The sequence below is a fragment of the Protobothrops mucrosquamatus genome, unplaced genomic scaffold, assembly GCF_001527695.2.
Source record: "Protobothrops mucrosquamatus isolate PMUCROS unplaced genomic scaffold, P.Mucros_1.0 scaffold2649, whole genome shotgun sequence".
Taxonomy (NCBI): Eukaryota; Metazoa; Chordata; class Lepidosauria; order Squamata; family Viperidae; genus Protobothrops; species Protobothrops mucrosquamatus.
In genome coordinates this window covers 69,966-94,362 of record NW_015388700.1, presented here as the reverse complement: position 1 = coordinate 94,362, position 24,397 = coordinate 69,966, and the positions used below count along the sequence as shown (strand labels likewise).

General features: G+C 51.2%; 1 protein-coding gene across 1 annotated transcript in view; it reads left to right on the top strand.

The window, feature by feature from the left end:
* Window positions 1-246: 246 nt before the first annotated feature.
* STAG3 (stromal antigen 3) overlaps window positions 247-24,397 on the top strand; it is a 39,623-nt gene continuing 15,472 nt past the window's right edge. The window contains exons 1-10 of the mRNA XM_029285982.1: window positions 247-368; window positions 722-842; window positions 13,967-14,059; window positions 14,205-14,301; window positions 14,429-14,505; window positions 14,655-14,859; window positions 14,950-15,101; window positions 22,072-22,145; window positions 22,228-22,351; window positions 24,042-24,140. Of these exons, the coding sequence (XP_029141815.1) occupies window positions 247-368; window positions 722-842; window positions 13,967-14,059; window positions 14,205-14,301; window positions 14,429-14,505; window positions 14,655-14,859; window positions 14,950-15,101; window positions 22,072-22,145; window positions 22,228-22,351; window positions 24,042-24,140 (1,164 nt within the window). The remainder of the gene's footprint in view (window positions 369-721; window positions 843-13,966; window positions 14,060-14,204; window positions 14,302-14,428; window positions 14,506-14,654; window positions 14,860-14,949; window positions 15,102-22,071; window positions 22,146-22,227; window positions 22,352-24,041; window positions 24,141-24,397) is intronic.

Genomic DNA, 24,397 nt, shown 5'->3' with positions numbered 1-24,397 from the left:
GGGCTGCCTCCTCCAGCCTCTTTCCTTTCTGAAATGGCAAAGCCCACAAACCGATCAGCCATGGGCGCCAACTAGCAGTCCATCAATCCCAGGCTAAACCTCTATGGATAAGCTTGCCCGTACCTCCTTGGGGGCGAGTCCCCCTGGCAGAGGGCCACAGCACTGACAGGGCAATCAGTCTCTGAGGCCCTGCTGGCAACGAGGGGCTCCTGGGCCCAGAAAACATCCCCAAGAGTGCTGCCCACCATGCTCCAGAGACAGAAGTGTCCGGCCGCTCACATAGCCCTGCAGATGCCCAGCCTGGACACGGAAGAACCGGAACAAGGCCCTCCCCACCCCGAAAGCCCTTCTGTGCCCAACGGGGATTGGTAGAGTTTGAAGGGGCCCACCAAGTCCAATCTCCTGCCACCTGCACCGTCCAAAGAAAGGTGTTGCTGAGAGACCCCCCTCTTGGGCCGAGGGCTCCGCGGCTGAGCTGCTCTAACTGCTCTTAGGGGTTTCTTGTGACCCTCCATGGAAACCTGCCTTCCTCAGAGATCTGACATCTTTGCTACCATAGAGCGACCCAGAAAGCTGCCAGCTGGACAGCCCGGAAGTTCCCCGGACGTTCACCTGGCAGAGCTCGCTGCCCAATAGATGCCTCGACAATCACTACTGCAGTTGCCTCAACGTGCTGTGGAAGACGTGCAATCGCTTTTTGAAGAAATGTTTTCTGCCACAGTGGAAGCGGCCAAGGCAGATCCTCTCTTGGTTATCTGGAGGAGGCCGAGCCTGCAGTCCTGAGGAAAGGGTGCCATGAGCTGGGCCCAGGCTTCTCCTGCTCCATCAAGAGGTGGCACGGGGTTGGGTCCAGGCAGTGGTCAATGCCTCTTGACGGGAGGGAAGAGGGCACCGTCTGTCTTGAAGGAGGCAGCGGTGCAGCCCTTTCTCAAGGGACCATCAGTACCGAATAACTTCTATCCAGTCTCCTCCAGCCTTTGTTGGGGGGGGGGGCATTGATCCAGCTGCAACTCAATCCTAGTAGGACAAGAGTGGCTCTGGGGTTTTGCCCCCCCCCGACCAGGAGAGTTGACATCTTTGACCTTGAATAGGGAACATTAGAACCACCTGGAAGCCCTTTTCTAGGAGAGCAGGGGGGCCCTGTGGCTGGGGGTGCAATTGACACACAAATTCATCTTGTGTGTCAAGTGCACCCATGCCTGGACCAGGAGGCCTTAGGGGCCCTCGATCTCCTCCTGTTTGGATGTGCTCCACACGGGACTTCCTCAAAGACTCCCCGGAAGCCGCAACCGGCACCTGTGCCCAGCCATTCACTGAGTTGTATCGCTGTTGTGTGAGCTGCACTGATTATCGTGGGTGGCTTAGCGTCGCTCTGTGAGATGGGCAGCCACAAGAGCTCTGTAAATAAACAGACAGTCTGTAGGGTGGGCCACGGTTAACCCTGAAAGCAGTGGGTTTTTGTTTTTCCAATTTATTTTAGCTCCTACATCCAAGATCGCATTGCTGAGCCCCTTCCCTTAGAACTGGCATGGATGGATCCTCTCGCCCGTCTGCTGCTTCTGTTCCTCCGTGGCTGGCTCCGCAGGGGCCTCCGGTCAGGGATGCTCCCTCCTGGGTGCCTGACCGCCCCTTGCAAAAGGTCCATTTTCTGGCCACTCTTTTGAAATTGCCCAATGGACACATCGGCCTGGATTGGGCGTTACAAAGAGGTCGTGCAACAAATTGCTTTCTTTGAAGGATGAGATGATTGGTGGACCAAGGCAATGAGATGGAAGCAGGCCCTTCATTCTTCAGTAAAAGTAGTCCTCGCTTGATGAACACATCTGGGGCCAGCAACTCTGTCGTTAAGCACCATAGTTGCTAAACAAAACATCAAATGGCCGTGAGTTGTGATTTCACTTGTGCTTGTCAGAAGCCAGTTGTGAAGCAGCCTAAGGTGACCAAGTGGTTGCAAATGCAAGAATTGTCATAGAGCTTTTTTTCCACCCTGCCGTCACTTTGAACGGTCACTAAACAAGGTAGTTGGTAAATGAGGACTACCTGCAAGGCATTTGATAAAAAAAAAAAAAGACACCTTCCTTCTTGATAAACTGGAGGAGTGTGAAACGGATTGTCCGCATTTCCAGGCAGATTTGCCCTTGCCGAAGAAGGACCGCCAACCCCTGAGCCTCGAAGGGCCCGTCTCTCTCCGTGGAGGCAGCTCCCCAGGGGGGCTCCTCAGGGCTCTGCCCTGCCTGGGCTCCCACCCCCATTCCACTGCCTGGGAGATGACTTAGAGGAGGGGATCGGAGGCAGGCTTACAAAATCTGCAGATGACGCAAAGCTGGGAGGAACTGCCAGCACTTCAGAAGACACGTCCCAGGCTCAAGAGAATCTTGACAGACTGGATCTTATCCACCAAATTTTGTTTGTGTCTGGGAAATGTAAGGTTCTGCACTTAGTGGGGGGGGGGGGAAGAGCAAATGCACTAAGTGCAAGATAGGGATATACCTGGCTTAGCAGCAGCAGCAGCAGCCGGGAAAAGGACCTGGAAGTCTGGATAGACCATAAACTAAGCATGAGCCAGCAATAAGAAGCTTCAACTGCCAAAAGGCCAGCATTGTCTTGGGTTGCATCAAGAGGGGTTATAAAGCCAAATTCAAAGGAAGGGATTGGACTAGATGGCCACAAGACACCTTCCAGCCCTTAGGGATTCCCCCCTCCCCCGCAAGATGTGTTTTCTGCAGAGGGCACTGGCAAAAGGCTCCCAGGCTCCCCAGAGCACAGCCAGGGAACAGGATCCTGGCCGCCCCTCCCTCCTTCCCTGGGTTTGCCCTCCCCCCCCCCAAGCCCCACTCCAGTCTTAATACAGGGAGTCCCTGGCTGACCACCAGCTTCTCGGTCGGTCTGAAGCTGACAGCAACACCGAGAAAGGCAGCTCAGGAGCGGCTTTCACCCTTAACAACCTGCCTTCCGAAGCGCCCGAAGGTCAGGCAAGGAACGACGGGTGGAAGCTGGTCGAGGAGAGATTCAACCGGGAAATAAGGAGGAATCTCCTGACCGTGGGAACAATCCACCCATGGGCCAGAAGTTGCCTTCAGAAGTTGTGGGAGCTTCATCGCTGGAGGCTTTCAAGAAGAGACTGGCCGGCCATCCGTCAGAAATGGCGTAGGGTCTCCTGCTTGGGCAGGGGGTTGGACTAGATGACCGACAAGGTCCCTCCCAACTCTCTTATTCTAAGTAACCATTGCAGCATCTCCCGCGGTCACGTGATCAAAATTTGAGCGCTTGGCAACCGGCATTGTATTTAGGGCACCTGCCCTGTCCTGGGATCAGGTGATCCCTGTTTCTGACCTTCCCAGTCGGCTTCTGACAAGCAAAGTCAATGGGGGAAGCCATGTGATTCCCTTAATGACTGTTGATTCCCTTAACAACTGCAATGATTTGCTGAACAACTGTGGCAAAAAAGGTTGTAAAATGGGGCAAAATTCGCTTAATGACCGCCTTGTTTGGCAACAAAAATTTAGGGCTCAGCTGTGATTGTAACTCCTGGTGTGAGCGTGAGGGGGGTACAGCGGCATCGGGGCACCGTTTAAACATCGCCTTCCTCCCCCTGAAAATATACGGGTTTCGTTCCTTCGGTGTGATTGTAGCTGCTATTTACTTCTGGTTTGTTAATTTTTATTGTGGCTGGACCGGGTGGGAGGCACCTCCAAGCAAAATGCCGGCTTTTTGATTTGCTCCGTGGTTAACCTGACCTTGTCATGGCTGTGGCCCTTGCAGGCCGTGCGGCTTCCCTGGCCACACTTCCCAAAGCCCGTTGCTGCCCATCTTGGCTTCCCTTCTGGGACAGAGAGAGAGAGAGAGAAAGACAGAGAGAGGGAGGGAAGGAGGGAGAGAGAGAGAGAGAGAGAGAGAGAGACCCCAGGGTCACCCAGCCAGCATCTCTTCCAGGGTGACGGGTCTCCTAGCCCAGCACCTTTACCTACAACCCTGAGCTGCCTCTTCCTTAGTGCCCCCACCTTCAGGTAAATCTCCCACCTGAGGTGATGAAGAAGAGACCCCCCCCTTGCTGGTGGCAAGGCCCTTCCTCGGAGTTCTTAATATTGGTGGAAAAAAAGGCCATCCCTTCATTGCCTCTCCTCCCTCTGTAGCCAAGCGTGAACCTCTCCCCCCCCCCCGCCCTGCCCTTTCCCCTCCATGAGTGGCTTCCCCTCGCCTGTTGCAAGACCTTCGGCTGAGGAAAGCAGTCAGCCGGGGGGGACATGGCCCTCCTCAGCCGCCCCCCCCCCCGCCTGGCTTCTCTTCCCTGCACCAGCCCCACGGAAGAGCCAGGCCGGCTGAACCCCTGCCAGGCGGCTGGCAGATGCTTCTGCGCTGCCGCTTGTGGCTTCCTGACAGGTTGTGCAAGGGGGCCCGATCCTTTCCCCTCTTTTGGCAGCTCAGAAGACTTCCGGGAAGACCGGGCCCCTCCCTCAGCCTGGCCTTTCTGAAGAACAAGAAAGAAAGAAAGAAAGAAAGAAAGAAAGAAAGAAAGAAAGAAAGAAAGAAAGAAAGAAAGAAAGAAAGAAAGAGGGAGGGAGGGAGGGAGGGAGGGAGGGAGGGAAGCCTCAGGGATGTGCGGCCTTCTTTGACCGTCAGCCTGAGGGCTGCTGCAGAGACATCTAGCTCAAGGGCTGGTCCAGGATGTACTCAAGGCTTCAAGGCAAAGCTGGATGTGTGTGGCTGGGGATGATGGGAGTGGTTGTCCCACACATGTGGAAGAAGGTACGACTGGGGAGCAGTGACCTAGGCAGTCAGCCGGAGGTGGCCACAAGGGCTGCTGGCCCTGCTCTCCTCTCGGGGGAGCCAGCCCCATCCCTGGATCACTGCAAGGCCAGACACGCCTCAACCATCCCCTCCCCCAATATGAAGACGGATCCTCTCTCAGACCCCCGCAAACACACACACCCCGTGTGGGACAAGGGGCGCATGCCTTCCCTGAAGGAAGGGAATAATTCAGGGATTGCCCTTTCCCTGGCTTTTGCCCTGGAATACCCCTGCCGAAGCAGCAAGATGGGGGCCTGCCCCTTCGCACAATCAGGCCAGGCCTCAGACCTTCACCCCGGAGCTGCTCAGCTCCTCTAGCCGGGCAGATTGAGAGCCCACCAAGGAGCAGAGGGGCAGGGAGGAAGGGCAGCGGAGGGGGGGTGAGGTCTGCCGATGCTCCACCATCACTGGCCAGGAGAGCCAGCAGCAGCAGGGATTCCCCCTCCCCTTTACAGGTTGCCCCTTCAGCCCTTGCCCACTTCTCCTCTCCCTCCCTCCCCCCCCCTGCACAGGCAGCCATGGAGGCTGAGCCGGGGCTGGGGGGGGCTAGGAAAAGGCACTGCTCGGCCCTCAACTCTTGGGTCTGGGCCTGGGTCTCTGGGAGGATGCTGGGTGGAGTGGTTGCACTGAAACCTCCTCCAAGTTTTGGTCACGTTGCAACTCTGTGCATGCTCAAGGGCCATGCAGAAAATCTGGCTGAGAGTTCTTTTTGTGTAATTTGGGGGGGGGTCCAGGGCCCCCTTTTCAATCCTTCTTCCTCAAGAAGGCTGCATTGTGGGATGACCTTTGGTGGGTTGCTGACCGAAGGAGAGGAGATAAACTGCCGGCTGCTGCCCAAATGGGGCCAGCGAGGGAGGCCACGGCTGAACCCAAGGAAGGCTCCCTTGCCCTGTCGGAGGGAAACCCACCCACCCACCGTGGGAAAGTGCCCGGAGGACGAGGGGCTGCGCTCATCTTCCCTTCACAGGAAGCTCTTCCCAGCCGCCTGGCCCAAGCTCTCCCCGTGGAAAGTTCTGGCTTCAGGGGCTCTTCTGATTCCAGGCTCTTTGGAAGAGCAGCCGTGCCCAGCAGGGTGGGTGGCATGCCCGGGCAAGGAAGGCAGGGCCAGAAGCAGCAGAGCCCCGTCCTCCGTCCAGGTGAGCGTGAGGAGCAGCTGCCTCCCACCTGCAGGATTGGTGGCCCCATAAAGGGGTTGTTCAATATCTACTCTGAGTCAATCTTCAACGAGGCACTGGAGAACATCAATGCTGGCATCAAAGTAAACGGTGTTTGGATCAACAACTTAAGATATGCTGACGATACAGTTCTGCTTGCCAGTAAGCATGAAGACCTTCAGCTCCTCATCAACAGAGGACCTGAAACCTCAAAAACCAAGATCATGGTCGTCAGCAAACAAGCCGTTAATTTACCACCAATAAATTCAGAAGGAATATCACTAGAAAAAGTTGAAAGGATCACGCACCTCGGTTCCAATTTACATGAAAGCTGGGACATGACCGTTGAAGTAAAGACAAAGATAGAGAAAGCTCGAACAGCATTCTTCAAAATGAAAAAGGTCTTCTGCAGTCACGACATAAGACTGAAAATCAGGCTTGTCAGATGCTATATTTTCTCTATCCTGCTCTATGGAGTCGAGAGAATGGGTCTCTGACAGAAGGCCACCTGAAGAGACTAGGAGCATTTGAAATGTGGATTTACAGGCGGCTGTTACGTAGAAGCTGGGCTGACAAGATCAGAAATGAGGAGGTGATAAGCCGCCTGGGAAAGCCAAGGGAAATCATCAAAACAATTAAAAAACTAAAGTTAGAATATTTCGGACATGTGATGCGACACCCAGAAAAATACGGCCTACTCATTTAATCCTCCAGGGAAGGATTGAAGGCAAACGAGGTCCAGGCAGAAGAAGAACATCGTGGCTTCAAAATCTAAGGGACTGGTTTGGACAAAACTCAGCAGCACTTTTTTGTGTGGCTGCTGATAAAAACAGGATCGCCAACACGATCGCCAACGTCCGATAACGGACGTAGCGCAGGAAGAAGAAGAATAAAGGGGTTGGGGGGCTCGCTATGGTTCTGAGGTTTTTATCCTTGATTAACTGCTGTCAGTTAAAATCCACTGATAATATATAAGTGAACCTTGGATTGTTTTTGTGTGCCAGTGGGCGTCTCTTTGCATTTAACCAAACTCCTCCAGATGCCCCGGCCAACTGGAGACCCCCTCGGAGACCCTCTTGGGGAGCTCTGCAGAACGGTGCCTGGCCCCTCGATCCCCTTCGGTGCTCCACTTGGCAGGTGACACCCTAAGCATCCTCTCCAGCTTAAAAATGACCCCTGTCCCCCTCCGTGTCGTGGCCCCAGGAGCCCCGGCCTTCTCTTTGTCCTCTGGGGGCTGAGTTGGCTCAGGTGCCTTTGTGGAGGGAACTGGAGGTGGGGCCCAGTCTGCCCCAGCGGGCCCTGCCTCCCTCCTACCCACTGGGCTACCATCGTCAGGTGAAGGCTCCCTTCGGGGCTAGGATGCCTTGTGGTTCAAGGGAGGAAAGCGCTGGGTTCCCAGAAGGGTCTCCTGCATCTGGAAAGAGGGCAGAGAGGTCAGGTGGGGTCACCCCAACAGCAGCCTGGATCTGGGGATCTGCGCCTGCCAGCCAGGCCCTCTCTTCTACGCCTTCTCAACCAAGGACCCGGAGATGACCCTTCTGGGCCGGCCATGCCGAGCCAGCCCCCTCCCACCTGCGGGAGGCTTTCCCCTCCTCCCCGGCCCTGCTCCCTGGAGCCCCACAGGCCGGCAGGCTCAGGCGGCAGAGGGAGAGGGGCGGGGGCGGGTGGGGGGCAGGTGCTGCTTCAGCCACCTCGACCCTGAGTAGGGCTGTGCTGCAGTGGGGGAGGCTGAGGCATCCAGGGCCCTGCAGGGCTGCTGCTGGCTGGAATGCGGCCCGGCGATTGTGGCTGGGGGCCTCAGGCCGCTCACTGGCTTCTCTCCTGGCAGGCACGTCACACTCCTCCAGCTTGTCTGGGACTGGCACTCGTGGGGAGGCAGGGGCCTCAGGCAGGCTGCCCCCCTCCCGGACCTTTGCAGAGCTGACATCCCGTCCCCTGCGCCGGCAAAATTACCTGTAGGTCTTGGGTCAAGACAACCGTGGCCCAAATCAACGCACACGTTGCAAAAGGGAGGGGGGGAGGTGTCCCTTCCAGCTGGTGGCAATCAGGTGGAAAACCCCACCGGCAAGAGAAGCTCTGCAAGGGGGGCCGGCTCTCCTGTGCCTCAGAGCCACACAAATCGCAATTAAGGAAAAGAACGTGAAGGCAATGCTGCTTCACCTGAATTTCTTGAAGGCAAAGCCTCGTGTTGCAGCAGCCAAAAGGTTTTGCCAACACCAGGGATTTCCTCTCTTTCCCAAGGACGTCTCAGAAGTGACCAGACCGGTGTGGCTGCAGCTCTGCTCTGCCTGGCCCGGCACAGCCGCCTAACATCGGGAGGGGGGGTTGCCTCCGCCTGGCGCCCCCCCCTGCAGCAAGCTCCCCTCCTTCCAGACCTCTCCGATGCCCGAGACTGAGGATGTTGTTTAGTTGAAACAAACCTCCTTGGGTCTGTTCAACCCCCCCCCCCGCTTTGCTCATAGGGCCTGGGTGCCCACCTGCATTTTGGCAGCCTTTCCTGGTTGCCAACTCTGCCGAATGCTTAGCCACTAATAAACTAACCCTGGCTGTGCCAGAGGAAGCCGGCAAGGCATTTTGAAGGCAAGGGGTGGCGGCTTGGAAGTCCCGGGCCCTCATCCGCACTCCCTGCGCCCAGGAGACTCACCCTTCTACCCATCCAACAAGACCGGGCACGGGTGGAATGCTAATTAGACTAAAATGGGTTAGGCTCCTCACTTTATGTTATGGATTTCTGAAACGCTGCCACAATGGAAAGCGATTCTTGGTGGCTGTGGCAGAGACCTTGTTGACAGAGAGGCCGGGACCTGACTAGTGAGTAACTGACAGCAAACCCCAGACTCTCCAAAGACGTGGAAAATCTGCCAAAGTTTATTTCCCTGGCTGTGGAGTGTCCAGGGCAGGGAGCGTTGATGACCCAAAGAGTCCAAACCAGGGACTCAGCCCAGAGACAGGTGGACCTGGGGGAGGCAGTGGGAGGCTCGTCCTCCTGGCCTCCCACAAAGCCCCCTTAAGCCTCAGCGGTGGGCAGGTGTTCCACTCCTGCCGCCTCTGCCCTCTTGCTTGGCTCTGCGTCAGGCTTCCCGGGAACAGGAACCGGCCCTCTTCTCTGCCGGGGCAGTGAGTGGGGTGAGTTGTTTAGGAGCCCAATCGAGTAATCCAGGGTAATCCAGCCAGGGTTTTTCTTGGCAGGGCTTTCCTCCTTCAACCCTCTTCTCCAGCCCCCACCCACCCCCTGCCCGTCTTCAGAGCAGCCCTTATGATTAGTAAGCGCTGAGTCTGCAGGCGCTCATCCTCTGGCGCTTACTCACAGGAGCATTGGTCTTTCCCCTTCAAAACAGTGGCTCATACAGAAGAATACAACCTCACCCGTCAATCAAAACACACCATTCCCAGGAGAGAAAGAGCAAAAGATGACCACAACCGGTGGGTGGTCCAGTGTGTTGTGCAAACCCAGCCATCTGCCTGGAAGCTTGTGTTTTGACAACACAAGCGGAGGACTAAAGACTTTTTGTATTTGCAACTCAGAGAGAGATTTAAAGCTGGTAGGAAAAGCTGATAAGATTTCAATTGTGATAAAACTTTTAGTCGCCATGTTATAAAAAAGATGTTGAGACTCTGGAAAGAGCGCAGAGAAGAGCAACAAGGATGATTAGGGAACTGGAAGGTAAAACATACGAAGAACAGTGGCTGGAAGTGAGTATGTCTAGTTTGATGAAAAGAAGGACTAGGGGGTGACATGATAGCAGTCTTCCAATATTTGAGGGGTTGCCACAAAGAAGAGGGGCTTAACCTATTCTCCAGAGAAGGCAGAGGGCAGGACAAGAAAAAAATGGATGGAAACTAATCAAGGAGAAAAGCAACCTAGAACAGAGAAATTTCCTGACAGTTAGAACAATTAATCAATGAAACAACTTGCCTCCAGAAGTTGTGGATGCTCCAACACTGGAAGTTTTAAAGAAGAGACTGGACAGCCATTTGTCTGAAATGGTATAGAGTTTCCTGCCTAAGCAGGGGGTTAGACTAGAAGATCTCCAAGGTCCCTTTCAACTCTTGCCTTCTCTTCTCTTCCGTTCCGTTCCATTCTATATTAAGATGATTAGGGGACCAGTTGTAGGAGTTGGGTATGTAGGAATTGAGTATGTCTAGTCTAGAGAAAAGAAGGACTAGGGATAACATGATAGCAATATTCCAGTATTTGAGGGGCTGCCAGAAAGAAGAGATGGTCAGCCTATCCTCCAAAGCATCTTAAGGTAGGAGAAGAAACAAAGGGAGGAAAATAGTCAAGGAGAGACCAAACTTAGAACTGATGTGAAATCTCCAGACAGTTAGAACAATTAATCAGTGGAACAACCTGCCTCCAGAAGTTGTGGATGCTCCAACACTGGAAGTTTTTAAGAAGAGGCTGGACAGCCATTTGTCTGAAATGGTATGTAGGCTCTCCTCTGAAGCAAGGAAATTAGACTAGAAGACCTTCAAGATCCCTTCTGACTCTTGTTATTCTGTTAAGCTATTTTGAAAACAGAACTGTGTACAAACAATGAACCCCTTATTCCTAAAATGTATAAACTTTTATTAAAATTGGAAACAATAAGTTGTATGATAAGTTGGGCAAAAAAATTCAATATAACATACCAATTGATCAATGGGAAAATATGTGGATAAAGGGATTGAAATTTACTTTATGCTTTAACCTCAAAGAAAATTTCTATAAAATGATCTATAGATGGTATTTATCCCCAGATAAATTGGTTAAAATCTATAAAGGATCCCCAAAAAGTTGATGGAAATGTAAGACTCATATAGGAATATTTTACCACCCTGTAAAAAAGCTAAATAATTTTGGATGAAAAATTCTAAAGTAATTCAAACCATTGGAAAAATCACATGGTGCCTCATAATTATACATCACAGCTGCATGTCTTTTATATGTTCAGTATTGGAAAGATCCTATGATACACACAATTGAGCAATGGTGCCCAGGTTAATGGCCCTTATGAGAGAAAAGTCAATTAAAACAAGGAACATAGAATAATAGAGTTGGAAAGGACCTCAGAGGTCTTCTAGTTCAAATCGCCAGGACCAGATGGACTGCATCAGTGATCTCAGAACCACTGAACTATATCTTTCAAAGATCCTGGAGCACAGGGGAACTACCAGAGGACTGGAAAAGAGCTGATGTAGTTCCCATCTACAAAAAAGGGAAAAAAATGGACCCAGGAAATTACAGACCTATCAGCCTGACCTCAATACCTGGGAAGATCCTGGAAAAGATAATCAAACAACGAATCAACGAACACCTAGAGGCAAACAAAGTCATTACGAAAAGCCAACATGGGTTTGTCAAAAACAGATCATGCCAGACAAATCTTATTGCATTCTTTGACCAAGTGACAAAATTAGTGGATCAGAGGAATGCTGTGGACATAATTTACTTGGACTTCAGTAAGGCATTTGATAAAGTAGATCACAACCTACTACTTGACAAGATAGAAAAATGTGGGGTAGAAAGCACCACCACCAGATGGATCCGTAGCTGGCTGACTGGCCNTGGACTCAGGGCGGCTTACAGCCAATTAAAAACAGAACAATCAATACAAATCTACAAAATTTAAAATCAATTAAAAGATATATACAATAGGCCTATTCATGTTTTAAAATTAATTAAAAACCGGTTTAAAATATCCCTAGGCCAGTCCTGCCTGCTGAAACAACCATGTCTTGAGGGCGCGGCGGAAGGAGGGGAGATCATCTTGGTTGCTCTTCTCTGCACTCTTTCCAGAGTCTCATCTTTTTTTATTGCGGTGATCAGAACTGGATGCAGTATTCCAACTGTGGTCTTACTAAGGTTTTGTAAAGCAGTACTAAAAATTCACGTGATCTTGATTCTATCTATGGTATTAGTGCAATATATATTAATATATATTAATTAATACATAATTAGAAGCCCTTTTTGCAGGAGATGGAGAAAAATCCAATTTTGACATATGGATTTGATGATTGTTAAAATTTAAAAGGGGGAAAAAGAACTTTTTTATTTCCTCATTTCTTTTTGGGGGGAAATGGACATTTTAATACAGTCTTAACCTAAAAGTTGAAAGTAAGTGTTCTTTAAATCCTTGGAAAAATAAGTCTGAAGTCATTGTATACATTTGTTTTCTTTTCTGTTATAGCTTTTCACATTTTTATCCCTATTTTCTTTTTACTGTTTATGGTTTCTCTTGATGGTTGGATTATGTTGATGCAGCAACATGATGTCCCTGGGATTAAAAAAAAAACTTTCCCCCTCAAATAATTATTTTCTCCCCAAACTCAGGAGTTCACTTGGGAGTTTCCCTCACAAAATCTCAGGGGAAAAAACAATAAAGACTTTTTAAAAGACTGGAAGCTTTTTTAAAAATATTTTTATTAAAAGAAGACTGAATTGATGATTTAAGAATTTGGGGATTAAAAAGAATTAAAGGGGAAGGGGAAAATAAATTGGCAATTATCTGGTGGAAAGAGAGGTGGAAGTCATAATTCCATGTTTTCCCCAAAGGTGCTTCTTTTTCAGGAGGCAACTGGACTCTGTTTTCCTTTGAAGGCGTTTCGCTTCTCATCCAAGAAGCTTCTTCAGCTCTGACTGGATGGTGGGGAATGGAGGGATTTATACTCTTCCCAGCCTTCTTTTGGAGAGGCGTTGAGGCCACTTGGAGGTTTGTCTGTCTGTGTCCTCGGGGTCACCTGGGTGGTGCAAATGGGTGTGGAGCAAAGGACCAGGTGGCCTGCAAGGAGTATAAATCCCTCCATTCCCCACCATCCAGTCAGAGCAGAAGCAGCTTCGGGGATGAGAAGCGAAACGCCTTCAAAGAAAAACAAGGAAGTTCAGTTGCCTCCGGGGGGGGGGAGGGGGGGGGAAGCACCTTTGGGACAACCGGGACCTGGATGACGGAGAACCTCCATAGATCATTCCGTGTTTTCTTTCCTTTTTCCAACTTCTTTTCTGTTTCCCAGTGTTTTCATTTTTATGTTTTTGTACACCGGAAGAAACCCAGACCTGTTGGCATCCCAAAGGCACCTTTTCATTTTCACAAGGCCAAGAAAGGCGCCTTCAGCCGAAGGGCCGAAGCAGCTCCTGGGGCGAGAAGAGAGGAGGAGGAAGAAAGAATCCACCCCAGTCAGGAACCGAGCCCCTCCGCCCTCGGACGGCCCGGGGCCCTCGGTCTCCCCCCACAGGGCCCGCCGGAGGGCGGCCGGTCTCGGGGGCGGCTGCCGGCCACTCCGGGGAAAGCCGCTTCAGCGGTGGATCGGCCGGGCCCTCTCTGGGTCTCCGGCCCGGCAGAGTCTGCCCAAGGGCGGCCACCCGACCAGCCCGGCCGCTCCTTCAGGGCTGCCCCCTTCGCCCCTTCTGCGGAACCACTTCGCCCCACGGAGACCCCCAGGGAGGGGCCGCCAGCCTCTGGAGGGTTCCCCCCCCCGGGCCCCCCCTTGCCCGACCACCCCCCCCTCGGCGGCCGCTTCCCCGACGGCCGCCCTCAGCCCCGCCTTTTTGGCTCCTTCCCAGACGCCGCGGAGGGGGGGGGAGTCCGCGAAGGGAAGAGCCCCCTCCGCCCCAGGCGGCGCATGCGCAGGCCGGGAGGTCCCCCGCGTGCCGGGCAGGTGGCGGCAGCGGCGGCCTCGCAGTCACGTGACGCGGCCGGCGAGTCGTCGCGTTCCCCTCAGGCCGCTCCCGCCGTCCCCGCCATGGCCCCGCCGTCGACGGCGCTCAGGCGCCGGCCCGCCCGGGCCTCCTCCGCCTCCGCCTCGGCCTCCTCCTCCTCCTCCTCTGCTGGGAGCGCGGCGGCGTCGGGCGAGCCGGGGCGCGGCGCGGGCTGGGACTCGGGCAGCGACGTCGAGGCGGAGGCGGCGGTCGGACGGCNGCGGTCGGACGGCGCGCCAAGCGGCCGGCCAGGCGCCGCGGCTCCCCGGTAGGCAGGCGGGCGGAAGGGCGAGGGCGGCGAGGGCGACGCGGGGTGACTGACGGCGGCTCTGCCTCCCGCCCGGCGCAGGTGCCGAAGCGGGCGAGGCCGCGGGCGTCGGGCGAGGCCGGATCCGCCGGCGGCCTCTTCGAGGCGGTGAAGGCCGGCAGGAGCGCCCTGGAGGTGAGACCCGGCGGGCGGCGGCCCCGCTCCCCCCTCCCTCGACGGGGGAAGAGGGCCCGGTGGGGGGGCGGGGGGGGGCCCCGAGCGGCCTTTCCCGCCTCGAGCCCGGCCTCTTGTCGCCCCTCCTCTCCCCCCCCCGCCGCAGCCCCTGGCGGACGAGTGGCTGGAGGGCTACCGGCGGGACCGCCCCGGGGGCTTCGCGGAGCTGCTGAACTTCGTGGTGCGCGCCTGCGGCTGCCGAGGTGAGTGCGGGGCGAAGGGGGGAGCCGGGGGCCTGTGGGGGGAGGGGGGGCCGGGGGGGCGGCGGGTGGATCGTCCTCCTCCTCCTCCTCCTCTTCCTCCCCCGCTGCCTTTCTCTGGGCCCAGCAGGCGTCGTGACTCTGGAGATGCTCCGCGGCCTGCAGAACTCGGAGATCATCAAAGGCCTGACCGAATCCTTCGAGGAGGTGAGGGGGGGGTGGGGAGGGGGGTAGGCTCCCCGTCGAGGGAGCGGGTGGCAGGCACACACACACACACACACACACACCAGAGATGCAGAGACACCGTTGACTCTGATGGATCTTTCTCTCTGCACACCCCTCCCCCCCCATGCCAGGATTCGGCCGAGTACCCGTTGCTGCTGAATACTCCCACGTGGCGGCGTTTCCGTGCAGGATTCTGTGAGTTCATAGCAGTGCTTGTGCGCCGTGTCCAGCATAATGTTGTTTATGATGAATACTTGATGGACGGTCTCATTGCCTTCCTGACTGGCATGTCTGATTCTCAAGTGCGTGCCTTCCGTCATACCAGCACCCTGGCAGGTAGGGCAATATTTGGGGCAAACGAGAGGCCCCCGTGGCTTTCCTGGTGCTTGGGAGTCTCTTGCTGTGTGGTCCTTTCTCCCCTTCCAGCTATGAAGCTGATGACGGCCTTGGTGCACGTGGCGTTGAGTGTAAGCATGCAGAAAGACAATGCTCAGAAACAATATGAGACTGAGCGGGCCAAGGGACTGGGCTGCTGGGCCCCAGGGAAGCTGGAAGGGCTGTTGGAGAAACATAAGGAGGTGAGTATCTGACAGGGAGCCTGATAAAGACAACTTTTAGCTGTACTTTGTTCAGTCACAGAATCATAAAGTTAAGGGGCATCTCAAAGACCACCCAGTCTAACCCCTTTTTCAATACAGCATCCATTACTATATCATTTCTGATAAACATATAACAGTGCCTACGTTTGATGATCTTTGGCAAAGGAAAAGAACTGCCATGTGGCAGTCTGTTCCACTTGCTTATATTTTGTATAGTCAGATAGTTGTACTAATGTTTAATTTGGAATTTGCAATTTTTAATTAACTGGTTTTAGTCCCACCCTCTCAGGAAAAAGAGAAAAAGCAACTCCTCTTTTGAATATCAATTTTTGAGGTATTTGAAGACTGCTCTTATTTTCTTTTATGCAAGGTAAAATGCCAGTTAAAGGACTTGTTTGGCTGCATCTTGTTGCTTAGCCTCAAAGACCCCTGGGTCATTAATCCCTAATTTGTGCAGGATCCACTAAATCGTCTCAGAGAGATGACTATCCAGCCTCTCATTGCTACATGTGGCCACCTGACCGATGCCTCTTACCCTGAGGAACTTCCTTCTGATATCTAACTTGAACTTTTTCTTCATAGTATTAATGCATTGGTCCTGGTCCTGCCTTCCAGGGCAGTAAAGAACATGTCAGTTCTGTCATCTCTCTGAAACTTTTCAGGTGTTTGAAAACTGCTCTCAGATGGCTCCCTTCAATAGGCTACGCATACCCTCAAAAGACTTGGCTCCTGGTTCATTCACAATCTTGGTAACTCTACTTTTTTGAACATTGGTGCCCAAAAACTGGACATAGGCGTCCAAACAGGGTGTGGCCATTGAGACAAGATAGAGTAGAACAGTTCTTTCCAATGTCTAGGTTTTGTGTACCTTTTAACGTGCCCTGAGGTGGATTTACCTGTTTAGAAGTTACATCACGCTGCCATCTCATGTTTGATGTGCAGTAGACATGGACATGAAATCCCTTTCCCATGTCCTCCTACTGCCAAGCCATTTTCCCCCCATTTAATAACTACACCTCCATTTTCCCTACTTAGATGCAGAATATTTCTCCCTGCCCAGTGCTGTTGCTCAAATCTGGAATTGTTTTTTCCCCCAGTCTTCCATCTAAATTATTTCCACCTAAAATATTTCCCAGCTTAGTGTTGGCTACAGACTCCATAAATCAGGTTCCTCCACCAAGTTATTAATAATTAGTATTCAACACCACAGAGCCAAGGATAGAGGTTCTCCAAAGATGCTCTCCTTCATGCATTAAGGGGACATTAAGATAAGAGACCAAAAACACCTCACCAGCAATCAGCATCCAGATGAGCAGAGATTAACAGCAAGATTAACATTAGATCAACAACCAAGAAGCGAGCAATACCCCCAAGGAGGCTAACGGTAAACGGCCCAACCAAGGAACCACCAAGGCCGCTCCCACCACCCACACTGACAGAGCAAGCCACCAGGACATAAATTGAGAGCAAACCCCACTCTCTGCTAGCACTGATGACGTCATATATTTCGGTTAGGAAACATCTGTAAGGAAACCACCAAACAGAGCACCAAGGACCCCTCATTTCAACCCTGAGCTACAAACATTCTCCATCGGGACCACATACCAGCGCCAGATGCTTCAGAATGCCCACAGGTGGGAGACATTTGTGCGAAGGCTCTCTTTCACCAAGGAGAAGCTATTCCTGCCTGCCTGCCTGCCTGCAGGAATGCCTACAACAGCATCCTCTACCCACCACTGCCAGATACAAACCTCCAATAAACCGCACGGCTGGATGGAAAATAGCCCAGGAGGGTGGGTGAAAAATGACGTGACTTAACAATCACAGATACAAACCTTCAACAAATATCAGCATACGGTGGCAAACCTCAAGGAGCAGCTGGAACAGACCATCACACCAGGGCACGTAGAAAGGCTGGCAACCACCATCAAGACTCTCCCAGAGATGTGCCGGAAAAAGGAAAATCAAACTACAAATCAAACTGCTTAAACCCCAGAATCAAAGAGGCAGCAGAGCCCAAATGGGTGGTCAACATGTCCAGACGTCCATTATCCACTTCTTCTTGTGCCATATCCGTTTTGACCACTCAACCCAGCGTAGCACAACCGACACAAGCTGTGAAAAGGACAGGCATTGAGGGGACATGAAGAAGATAAAGAGTTCATCTTATCAAGACCATCACAAAAAGACCCCCTCACCAGCAGTCCACATCCAGATGAGCAGAGATTAACACCACCATTAATATCAGATCAACAACCAGGAAGCAAACCAGACCCTAATCAAGCTAACGGTAGATAGCCCAACCAAGGAACCACTGGGATCACCCCCCCCCCGCCCCCTCCGACAGAGCGAGCCACCAGAATGTAAAAAAAGAGCAGACCTTACTCCTTGCTAGCACTGACGATGCGGTAGTGAAATGTCTGCAAGGAAACAAGCCTGGCACGGAGGACCTCCCACTTCAGCCGTGAGCTACAGAAATATTCTCCACCAGAGTTCACCTTGCACAATTTGTGATCGCCCCTGCTGACTGCTGGTAATTGTAGCATGGCCCTTCAAGCATTTCATCGCCTGTTTTGAGGGCTTTGCCAAGTATAGTCATCACGATGACAGCATCTGTAGCTTTTCCTGGCTTCTCCTCCCTGTTCTGGTTTTATAAAAGTTTGGGCCAATTCATGGAAATCACGGGGATCAGTCCTAGTCTCGGGAGCAGCGGGACTGCCTCTGAAGGCCATCTGCCGGGAGATTAGTGGGCTTTCTGGTGCGGTGGGTGTTGCGTATATTCTTAAGGGGATGGTTTTGTTCTGCTCCGATCTGAAACCTCACTGGACCTTTGGGAGTTCGTGATAATATCACTGAGGACGGTTTTGTCCTCGCTGCTGGTTCCTTCTGTGCATTGGGAGGCAACCCATCTTGTCCTGGAGCATGAATTGAGTGGAAATAATTAAGGCACCCCTATCCCTTTCTGGTCTATCCTAAAAATCGGGAGGAGTCTGGTAGCACATTTTCAAGTTAACAAATTTGACTACGGGTCGTCCTGAGGGATAGGACCCTTCGCTTAATGGCTGTTTGAAATTATGACTGACCTCTCAAAAGGCTGCTACATAGGACCCTGTATTGAAGTTATGGCCTCGGCTGCACTCCTGCAGTCATTGGTCCTTAACGACCAATCACAAGGATGCTGCAGCTGCCCCCCCGCCTCTCCCAAATTGTCCCACCCTGCGGGGACCCCGCAGGGTTTTGGCTGCTCCCCACATGCCTGTCACCCGTCACCCGCCTTTTGAGGATTCCAGGACCTCATCTTGCAAAAGAAGGGGAGCCCGTGTGGGCATGCCAAAATATCACCTGTGGGATAAGCTGCTCCATTTTTTTCTGCCTTGATGCAGTCTGCACATAGCTGCAGAACAGTGAGGGTATAACAGTTGGAAGGGATGCTGGAGGTCCTCTAGTCCAACCCCCTGCTCAAGCAGAAAAGTCTATACCATTCTAGTTAGATGGTTGTGCAATCTCCTCTTGAAGACCTCCAGAAGATGGAGCATGCCCAACTTCTGAAGGCCAGCTGTTCCACTGGTTAATTGTTCTCACTGTCAGGAAATTTCTCCTTAGTTCCAGGTTGGTTCTCTCCACGATCAGTTTCCATCCGTTGCTTCCTTGTCCTGCCCTCTGGGGGGCCTTGGAGAAAATGCCTTCCCCCCCTTCTCTCTCTGTTGCAGCCGCTCAAATACAGGAACACCCCAGACCTTCTGTTCCTCATTAGGGTAGACAGACCCAGTTCCTGCAACCGTTCTTCGTGTGTTTCTCTGCCCTCTTTCCAGAGTCTCTAAGATCTTTCTGCATTGTGGTGACCAAAACTGGATGCCGCATGTCAAGCGTGGCCTCTGTCTTTTTGTTGGCATGCCTGTCTCCACTTTTTAGGCAGTGGGTGGTGCCCATGTAGAAGGGTTTTCTTTGTAACATTTGCTGGCTCATTGCCAAATTTTCGTTTGGTCATTGAATTCACGCTCTGGAAACTGGATTTTTTAAAACTATCCTTGAGCTAGGCCAGCAAAATCAGTGCTCTGATCAGAGATACCGGGCACTCACTTGGCAAACTGCCTGCACAATTGCCAGTTATAGGAATTAAAATTACTCAGTTCTGACTGCTTTTGAAAATCTCACGTGAGATTTGAAGGATAAGATTTTAGAAAAGTTTATTTCTTTTTGTATGCATAGACTATTACCCCTTGGTGTCTAGTTCCCAAAATTATTGCCAGTTCCATGTTTTATAAGTTTCCGTTTCCTCCCAGTTGGGGCAGTTTTGTGAATACAAACAGCATCGTATAGTCACAATAGGGGCAGCACTGTCTCTAAAGTAGGAATGGGGAGAGGACTTTACCTTCAAGGTTGGCTTCTTTTCCCCTGGGAATGAGTGATGGCCGGGAAACCGTTCTGGAAGGTGGACAGTTTTACAGTGAAGAAGGGAAACAGAGTATGTGGAAATGAGTGGATGTGAAAGAATACAAGGAAGGAAGGAAGGAAGGAAGGGAAACTTTAAGGGAGGGGAGATGCTGTAAATGAAGGAGAATGTTTAGGGGCAAGGAAAACAGACCGGTGGGATGCAAACATGGCTGGAGAAACTGAAGATTTGAGTGGACGGAGCAGTTGGATAAGAGTTGGAGGAGATGGTTACTGAAGGTGTGGGGAGTATATAAACTGCACAAGGGGCGTGAGGGAATCCCCTTCTTACTCCAAAGCACCAGAGGGAAGGACAAGAAACGACGGTTGGAAACTGACCAAGGAGGGAAGCAACCGGGAATTAAGGAGAAACTTCCTGACAGTGAGGACAATTAACCAGTGGAACAGCTGGACACTAGAAGTTGTGGGTGCTCCATCACTGGAGATTTTTAAGAAGAGACTGGACAGTCACTTGTCTGAGATGGTATAGGTTCTGCTTGAGCAGGGGGCTGGACTAGAAGACCTCCAAGATCCCTTCCAGATTCCATTCCATTCCATATTTTCTATTCTATCCCATCCCATTCTATCCTATATCCTGCCCTATCCACATCAGGGAGGAAAGGAGTTTTGGAGAAGGCAGCTTCAGTGAAGAAGCAGTTTGGATTCATCCATGGGGCTGATCAGGAGCAGAGGCTGCCTGGGATCAGGACTCACTGCTTGGCTTCCTCAAATGGAGATGCCAAGTGGTGGCCTTTGGCCTTTCGCTATTTTGTCTAATCATCAAAAATATAAATCATGAGTTCCCTTTTTTTCTTTTTCATGCAAAAAGCCCATAAAGGGTTTCCAGTCAGCAATAAATACAGATACTGCCTTTTCTCGATCAAAAAAAGACAATTTAGCTATCTCAGCAAATTCAATAACCGTCCCTCCATTGTGGGCTATGCCGCATCTGTAAGGTCCTGCCTCAGCTATGTACTCCGGAAAGCCTGAGCCCTGAAACGAGCCTCATGTCAAAAGGATCTTTTACTGAGAGGAAGCGATTGCAGAGAAGCCGGGCGAGCGCTGGAGTTCCTGCGCGAAGCGTTAAGCTAATTCCCCATCATTCAAACGCCTTCACCCCAGCGCCCCAGCCCATCGGGAGCCACTCCGCTGGCGTGAAGGCGTTTTGAGAACAAGTTGGCCGTTGGAGAGGTTCTTGATCCAGGCTTGTTCATTGCTGTGGGGGTTGTTGGCTGCTAGTCTGGATAGCTTGCTTTGCAGGGCAGTGTGCTTCTTTTGTCTTGTGTTTGTGTTTAAACTTTGCATGAGTTGTGGTCCAGTGGTGCTGCTGCCTAGGAGGTTTTGCTCAGTGAGGCATTTTATGTGGTAGTTGAGGCAGTTGTGAGCCTCTGTTATCATCAGCAGTCGGACCCCGTGTCTTCCGCTCGGTCTTGATGTTGTCCATGGTGCTGGATGACTGATAACAAGTCGTTCCCTGTCCCCACGACCTTGGTAAGAGGTAAAGGAGTCCTCTTTGGCCCTGATGGCCCATCTCCCCCCTCCCTAATTCCCATGCAGACCCATCAAAATGAAAGCATTCACTTCTTCAGTCCCCAGGTAACCATTCCCTCCCCTCCCTCCCCAGGAGTGGTAGCGTTCCGACAGGGACCTGACAGCAATAATCTCAACTGCAGTTATGTACAGGAACAGTTCCATGCCTTCTTTTTTTCCCAAGTGTTTGTCCATCAACCCCCAAATAAAAACCTCTGGCCTCAATTGTATATGAATGTTTAACATCCTATGAATCAGTCTGTATTTGCAACCAGAATTTTTTTAGGTTTTCTTTTTAATACATCCAGCTAACATGACAAACTGTCCCTTCTTGTTCACATTTCCAACCTAAATTTGAAGTGCCTTTATATGTTATAGATAATTTATCTGGTGACATATATCAACAATACTTTATTCTATAAAAATTATTTTTAGAATTATAGCATAAATTTCAATTGAGCAGTGTGGTGGCCTAGCAGTGAAGAGGCTCACCTCCCACTCGGAAGGTTGAGAGTTCAGTCCTAGGCAGGGGCAGATGTTTCCCTCTCTTAGGGCGCAGAGAAAAAATACCTGCTGCGAACTCCACCCCACGTAGGCCTCAGGGTTAGGGTTGGGGTCAGTAAACACTCGGCTCCATCTGGGTCGCCCTGACTCTGAATTAAGGGATTACAGGGTCGTAAAAAGGGAGTTTTTTAGTATAAATTTCAATTCCTTTATCCAAATACTTGTCATTGTTTCATCGTATATTAGAACCAAAGTGTTTAGCCCATTTTAGCCTACATTTTTTCACTTGTTCCTCTTTTTCAAATCCCAATAAGTTTATATATTTTAGCAATTATATGTTCAGCATTGATATCCAATTCTCTTTCAAACTCAGTTTTACAGTGTTCAAAACCATAAATTATTTTATCTAAACCTTTCTAAAAGTTATAAACAAGACGACCGCTGACCGCTATTATCTCTCTGCCAGCAATTCACCTGTTTTTAGTTCCAGGAGAAGCAAGAAGAGCTGGAGACCTTGATGAATGCTCTCTTCAAGGGAGTCTTCGTTCATCGCTATCGGTGAGTGGCGTCAGGGCATGCGCGAAAGGAGCAGGCTCAGGATCTGGACCCTGATGGCTATCCCGGCTGTTTGCTTTCCAAGGGACCTCATACCTGAAATCCGGGCTATTTGCATTGGAGAGATGGGTGAGTGGATACAGCATTACGCCGCCTCCTTCCTAACGGACGGTTACCTCAAGTACATTGGCTGGACTCTTCATGACAAGGTGGGTCGCCAGGACACTTGCAGAAAAAAGTATTTGTAGGACATTCAGGAATTAAAAGTTTATGCAAGGATCATGAGCCCATCTGCTTATTTGTATAGAGCTATGCAAAACATTTGAACCAGATGCTTTGTAGCAGACGAGAGCCTGCCCGTAGCCTGCCTGTTTTTGAAGTGCTAAAGCAGCCACAACTTCTTTCAAGACGGGCTCTTCTTCAAAAGATGCTCCCAGCTGCCTCTGCTTTGCAAAAGACACGGGTGCTTTAATGATTTGAAAAAGTGTTCTGCATATGCCCTTTGCATGTTGTGAAGGATCTCTTTCAGATGCTCTGCGCAGCTACACTGTTGTCATCCTCTTTGGATTGTTGGTGCTAATTCAGTACAGTTGGATGTATCAGAGTGGCATTGGTGCCCACTCCTCTTTACCCTGACAAGAAGAAATCCTTGGATTGGCGGCCGTCGTGACTCTTCCTTGCCCATTCTACCCAGGCGCCTCTGCAGCACTTCCACCCGAGGGAAGGGAGGCTGCCAGGTGCCCCCAGTTATATCAGTAGCTGAGCCAGGAAGGATGAGTTAGCACTGTTACTGCTCTAATGACCCTAACTGGGAGATCTGAGGTTGCGGTCGCTGAGGGAAGCGGTCACATGACATCTCACTTTAACAGCCACTTCGCTCAGCGACAGGGATTCTGGGCCCGATCTGTACAGCGTGATCCGGTTCTCTTTCTCATTCCAAAGCTGCTCGCCGGGCTTGATCCTGGTGGTCTTAAAGCTGCCCACCAGGTAAAATTTTCCTCATCTTTGAGTGAGCAAGGAATGCTTCGTATCCCATCCCCCACATCTAGAAGGGAAAGGGGTTGGGGGTCTTAGAAGTATATCTTTCCTGTTGCAACCTCCTCCTTAAGGAACTCTGCAAGTCCCCTAGAGTAGGGGTGGCCTCCTTCCTATTCATACTCAGAAGAAAACACGGTGCTATTTAACCAGTTCTGGATCTTAATATTAGTGGGTGTGTTTAAGAAAAAGCCAGGTGTCCCATTTGTCTGTGAGGCTTTAATTTAAATCTCTCTACTAAACGGAGGACCAGGCTTGATGGCCGATTAGAGGTTGTTCCAGTTCTGTAGGATTTTCTTCTTCTTCTGTATGTTGATTCATGTATTGGGATTGTTATACAGCAAAACCCTTCAGCAAACACACACACCCCGTGTCTGTGTATTGATTGTGATGATTGAGAGAAGAATGAAGTTCAAACAGAGATGAGGACTTTTCCTAAAATTGAAACCCCTGAGTTGAAGCCCCCTCAGGACTGAATGCAGGCATCCAAATTGCATCGCCCCTGATGGAGAGCTTAGGTCACTTGTATTCTCCCTTTTCCTGGTCTTGCAGTAACAGGGCTGTTCTTCTGAGTTGTGCATTGTGTGGTAATAAAGAACAACTTAGGATATGCCCATTTAGGTTATCATGCTGACTCGGTCTTTGCTTCTTAAGGGTCAAATGCCTCTCGATTGAACAATTTCCAATTTTTGACCACTTTTGTTGCCCTTGCCACTTTCTGAACCTGATGCTGGTGGGGTTTCTTGCCGGAGTCTGACAAATGCAAATTCAGTAGAGAGGGAAAGACTTGGTGTTACTCCTTGCAGTTCTTAGACGGCCTTATTTGATTTTGGCTCTGACCCAGGCTTTTTTTTTGTCTTGCAGCAGGGGGAGGTCCGGCTCAGGTGCCTCCTTGCCCTGCAAGGCTTGTACGGCAGCCCAGAGACGGCCTTGCAGATGGAGCTTTTCACCGGTCGCTTTAAGGTAAGCAGCCAGAATGTTTCCCACTAGCTTTGACGGCCAGGGGTTGTATTGGTAGGATAGGCCACTCTGCCCTCCGTTTCTCTTAACTGCATACTCTGGAAACATCCACGTTTCCCCTTGCTGCTATCTCATCCCTAGTTCATGAGCGAGAATCCTCAAAAGGTTGTTGGGAGTTGGGCAATATATAAATTAAGTAAGAAACTAACAAAAGCTTTCAGAAATAAACTAGGCAACCTGTAACCTCTTGGGTCACGGTT